Genomic DNA, 5,666 nt, shown 5'->3' with positions numbered 1-5,666 from the left:
TGGAGCCTTGGCTGCGGGAGGGGAAGAGAGAGACAGAGAGGAAAGCCGGCGGAGGGGTGGAGAAGCAAATGGGCGCTTCTCCTGTGTGCCCTGGCTGGGAATCGAACCCGGGTCCTCCGCACGCTAGGCCGACGCTCTACCGCTGAGCCAACCGGCCAGGGCCTTAAAATTTTTTTATAATCTAATTTTGTGTACCTCTTTTATTGTTCTTAAGTATTAAATGCGTGAAATAATAAGCTACCTTTTGGTATATCTTTTTTTATACTTAAAATGGTCATTAGGGCAGAGAACTGGTTGTTAAATTATTTGAATCCCACCACTGGGTAAACTACATTGAGAATGAGACCTACTCAGGAAAGCAGAGAGGAGAAGTAGAAGATAACCTACACTCTGGCCACATCCCCTAATTCCGGGCAAAGCCACGCCTGCAGACTCTTCATCTCTTCACGTGCTGGGACTGACCCAGTGGCCTATTAATTGTTCAAACCAGTCCAGACTGATCCCTGAGTTCCTGATTTTTACATTTATTCCATGAGATTAATAACATTATGTTTTTCTTTTCTTTTTTTTTTAAACAGAGAAAGTAATAGAATCAAGGGAACTAAATGACTTGCTCAAATCATACAAACTAGTTCAGATCTTTTGATTCCTAGTTTAAAGTTTCTATTATGAAAACAACTGTAGTGACATTTTCCTCCAACATTTCTTTTTCTATTTCTTTTTTTTTTTTTTTTTAGATTTTATTTATTTTAGAGGGAAGAGAGAGAGAGAGGAGGGGGAGGAGCAGGAAGCATCAACTCCCATATGTGCCTTGACCAGGCAAGCCCAGGATTTCTAACCAGTGACCTTAGCATTCCAGGTTGACGTTTTATCCACTGCACCACCACAGGTCAGACCTTCCCCAACATTTCAGTGGCTCTTTATTTCTCCTAGAAATGGTAAAAAGTTCTTGGACAGAGGGGAGGGCACCCAGGCTTCCTACAAAGCTTCAATAGATTTGCCTTAGTTTGTTTCTGACCACTGCCCAAACTGTGCATCCCATCTAATCAGACCCTCTACCTCTAGCTCACCTGCCTTTGCTCACACCCTCCACCCTTCACCCCATTCTCGTTTTCCCCCAGTTATAATCTTTATTCAGCCTCTACTTTCACTTCTATGGGAGATGTCATGGTGAAACTGAGCCCCTTGTGAGAAGAGGCGTTTTCTCCCACAGGAATATGAAGAAGTGGTGGCTACAGGTTTGTGCTCTTGAGCTTTCTCACAGGAGGAAATGAAAGGAGCCCCTTTCATTATCACGTGTGAACATGGAAAAGTGTTTATGAAGTTCTTCCACATTCTCCGGGGAGGGACTCTTCAGGGCATATAATTCAATGTCATATAATGTTCTAGAATCCATGCCCTAAAGCATTGAGTTTTATTTACGAGAAGGTGGCTCTGCCTAGAGATAAAACTTCTGGTACAGTAGTGTGATATTTAAAGAGAGATGGAATCAACAGGTAAGAACGTGAAGATTCTACTTGTGAGCCCGATGGGTTTTCCATGTGCATTTCTTCTCCCTGAGAGTTGTAGATGCTGTTAAAGAGATTTCTCTGAGCTCAGGAATTACCAGACACAGCTGGAAAGTTTGAATCAGTAGACCCTTGGTTTACATGCTATTCTTCTTAGAGAAGAGTCCAGGCAATAATTAGGGGCAGAAGTACTTTGCATCAAATCTAATCATCAAATCTTAGAAGTTTGCAGCTGGAAGGGAACTTGGTAAATAAGTCTAATACTTATTTTTTTTTCAATTGCAAGGATGAAACATACAGAAGAGAGTAATCAGTGAGTTATCCAAGACAGCATAAAGGTCTTCTAAGGTACCAAGAAAATATGGAGCGTCTATGGTCAGTTGGTCTTTACCACTCATGAACGTTCTGTTCTGTAACATGCTTACAGTCAATCCAAAATGGTTTTCTATTTTATTTATATGATACCCTAAATTTTCTAATTTTAAAAATCTATCCACTTTTAAGTATTTTTAACTGAATATGTACATGTTATTCTTTTTCCCATTAGAAATGGGTTTTAAATGTTCAATCCCGTGACTACATTTTACTAATATTGGGTGATGTTTTGATATCCCAATTATAATCATTATGGTTAATAAAGCCCTTTAATTTTGATGGATAATTATGGTCAAACACAGAAATAATCAACTTGCCTTCTGCCTGTTAATAATGTGTTCTTAAGAAAACAGCAGCCCTGGCCGGTTGGCTCAGCGGTAGAGCGTCGGCCTAGTGTGCGGGGGACCCGGGTTCGATTCCGGCCAGGGCACACAGGAGAAGCGCCTATTTGCTTCTCCACCCCTCCGCCGTGCCTTCCTCTCTGTCTCTCTCTTCCCCTCCCGCAGCCGAGGCTCCATTGGAGCAAAGATGGCCCGGGCACTGGGGATGGCTCTGTGGCCTCTGCCTCAGGCGCTAGAGTGGCTCTGGTCGCAACATGGCGACGTCCAGGATGGGCAGAGCATCTCCCCCTGGTGGGCAGAGCATCGCCCCCTGGTGGGCGTGCCGGGTGGATCCCGGTCAGGCGCATGCGGGAGTCTGTCTGACTGTCTCTCCCTGTTTCCAGCTTCAGAAAAATGCAAAAAAAAAAAAAAAAGAAAAGAAAAGAAAACAGCAAATTGCTTCAGTTTACTTTGTCCTTAACATGTTCTCCTGGGTTTCTCAACCTCTGCGGTGTATTCGCTGGTTTTCAAAACATCACATAAAGAACAATAGGCCTCTATTGTAATAATGTGTCATCAAATACCTCTGACCTGAGCAACTCATGCCTCCTTTCGACTTTCTCCTTCCACCTGATATAACTTCCATTGATGGTGTCCGGTGATTGCGGTTGTTTACCCTCCCTCCCTATTCAGAATCAATCTGATCCCCACTGAAATGTCTGACACGCTTGTTATTACTTCTGCTTCCTAAAAGTTTTGTGTGCTGGTTTTACTTTTTAAAAGATACTCTGTTATTGAAAAGTTCTGTGTGCTGGTCTTACTTTTTAAAAGATACTCTATTATTAAAAGTCATTGTGGTTTTTCCTCATTTTTTATTCCTCACTCATCAAATACTGGTTTAGCATTTATTAACAGACCAGAGATTGTTTTAGACATTGTGAATATAGCAAAGAAAAAAAATCTTTGTATCCTGGACTTCATATTTTAGTGAGGGAGTTAGATTTTAATATATATATAAAATATGTAAATACATATTTAACCTATAAATTAAATATACCTATCTATCTAAAATGTCAGTTGGTGATAGTGAAGAAAAATAGAGCAGGGTATAATGGGAGGAGTTAGAGAGTACTGAGCTAAGGGTGCAATGCTAGTTTATGTAGTGTTTCTAGCTCTCTGTTGACGTGGAGGATCAAATGTGTGCCTGTGATTACTGAGCCTAGAAAAACGTTAGGTGATTAAACAGTGTTTGTTGAATAATTAATGATTAAATGAACTTGTTGATGAGAAGTTGCATAGGAGAAGAGAGAAAAAAAGAGAGTTGAAACACTAAAATTAGTTTAATATGACCCAAATTGGACTTTTCTTAAATCATAATGGTCAATGTATGAGTCATAGAGAAGTGGCTCTTAAAACTTCCCATGTAGGCCAGTCTTAATATAATTGGTCATTACCAGTCTATGCAGACATTAAAAAGCCTAAAGTCAATTCACATTATTTACAGGTCACTTAAGATAGTTATATCTGAAATATGACCTCTTTGTGAGTTCCTGCAGTGTTTTTACATTTAACCAAGTCACACACAGTATTTTAACCATGATAAATATTTATAATAAATATAAAACAATGTTGCTATAACTTTGAATTAAGTTGTTATCAAAATTTTGTATCTTTTACCATTTGTTTAGTTTTTTAATACTTTATTCTTTTTAGTCTTAAATTTTGTAACCTAAGTTATAAAACATTTATGTTTGTTTTAAGGTCATGTTTAATTTTCAAACTATGTAATGTAAAAGTTGTAAAAGAATTTTGATGGATTTTTTACTTTACAGACAAGATTTCTGAGCCAGAATTCTTCACTTCCTCCTTTGTATTTGAAAGATCAATTCTCCAAAATTGCCAAACTGAACTCCTGTCAGGATAAGTTTCTTTTTATATCATCTGCCAAGACTATCTGGGGTAAGTGCAGACACAGACTCAGCTATTGGGCAGTGACTTCATAACTCATATACTAGGTCCATAAAAACAAAATACGCTCTACTACTGAAATGAATACACAAAATCAGAGCTCTGTGATTGAATTCATCCTCTTGGGCTTTTCAAACTTTCCTGAACTCCAAGAACAGCTCTTTGGGGTTTTCCTGATTATTTACCTGATGACCTTGATAGGGAATGCCATTATCATAGTCATCATCTCCCTGGAACAGAGTCTCCACGTTCCCATGTACCTGTTTCTCCTGAACTTGTCTGTGGTGGATGTGAGTTTCAGTGCAGTCATTATGCCTGAAATGCTGGTGGTTCTCTCCACTGAGAAAACTACACTTTCTTTCTCAGGCTGTTTTGCACAGATGTATTTCCTTCTTCTTTTTGGTGGGACCGAGTGCTTCCTCCTGGGGGCAATGGCATATGACAGATTTGCTGCAATCTGCCACCCTCTGAGCTACCCAGTGATTATGAACAAACCTGTTTTCATGAAATTAGTCATGTTCTCATGGGTGTCAGGGATCACGGTGGCTACTGTGCAAACATCATGGGTTTTTAGTTTTCCATTTTGTGGCCCCAATGAAATTAATCATATCTCTTGCGAAACTCCAGCAGTGTTAGAACTTGTATGTGCAGACACCTTTTTGTTTGAAATCTATGCATTCACCGGCACCATTTTGATTATCATAGTTCCTTTCTTGTTGATACTCTTGTCTTACATTCGGATTCTTTTTGCCATCCTGAAGATGCCATCAACCACTGGGAGGCAAAAGGCCTTTTCCACCTGTGCCTCCCACCTCACGTCTGTCACCCTCTTCTATGGCACAGCCAGTATGACCTATTTACAGCCCAAGTCTGGCTACTCCCCAGAAACCAAGAAACTGATGTCATTGTCTTACTCACTTCTTACACCTCTGCTGAATCCACTGATCTACAGTCTGCGAAACAGTGAGATGAAAAGAGCTTTGCTAAAAATTATGGCAAAGAAAATCAGATTTATATACATTCTGACTGTGCTAGGAAACTATGTTTTGGTCACTGTCTGACTGAACTATTATTCTAAATTTAATAAATGGTGAAAATAATTTGTACTTCTTGGTATAAATATACTTTACTTTTGAGTTCTAAAAATCTGATAATATATTAGGGGTATTTATATATATGTCTTTTCATAGATGCATTATATTCCTTGATATGGGATATAACACAGTTTCTTCAAAAAAGTGTTTATTGGAGGCCATATAGGCATTTGTTAGATTTTTGTTCCTTTAGAGAACTCTAAATAAAAAACCTAGTTTTATACCTTCATAAATCTTGGTGCTTTAATTTCTGCAGAGTAGGTTTTCCAACATGAATTTGATTAGCTAAAGCAACTGTGAGATGGCAAACTTTTATAAATATTATTAAATTACTTTTCATAATTTCATTAGCAGATTGCTGAAACTGTGGATAAATCTGAATGTTGTATAATACTGTTTTC

General features: G+C 38.9%; 1 protein-coding gene across 1 annotated transcript; it reads left to right on the top strand.

Moving 5' to 3' along the window:
* Nucleotides 1-4,251: 4,251 nt before the first annotated feature.
* LOC136320671 (olfactory receptor 10A3-like) lies at nt 4,252-5,197 on the top strand. The gene is given in 2 exon segments (XM_066253834.1): nt 4,252-5,163; nt 5,165-5,197. Coding segments are annotated over 2 exon segments (945 nt in total).
* Nucleotides 5,198-5,666: the final 469 nt, after the last annotated feature.

Source organism: Saccopteryx bilineata, chromosome 1 (assembly GCF_036850765.1).
Source record: "Saccopteryx bilineata isolate mSacBil1 chromosome 1, mSacBil1_pri_phased_curated, whole genome shotgun sequence".
In the NCBI taxonomy this organism is placed as follows: Eukaryota; Metazoa; Chordata; class Mammalia; order Chiroptera; family Emballonuridae; genus Saccopteryx; species Saccopteryx bilineata.
Note: the sequence above shows the minus strand (reverse complement) of the source record. Positions and strands in the feature narration are given on the sequence as shown.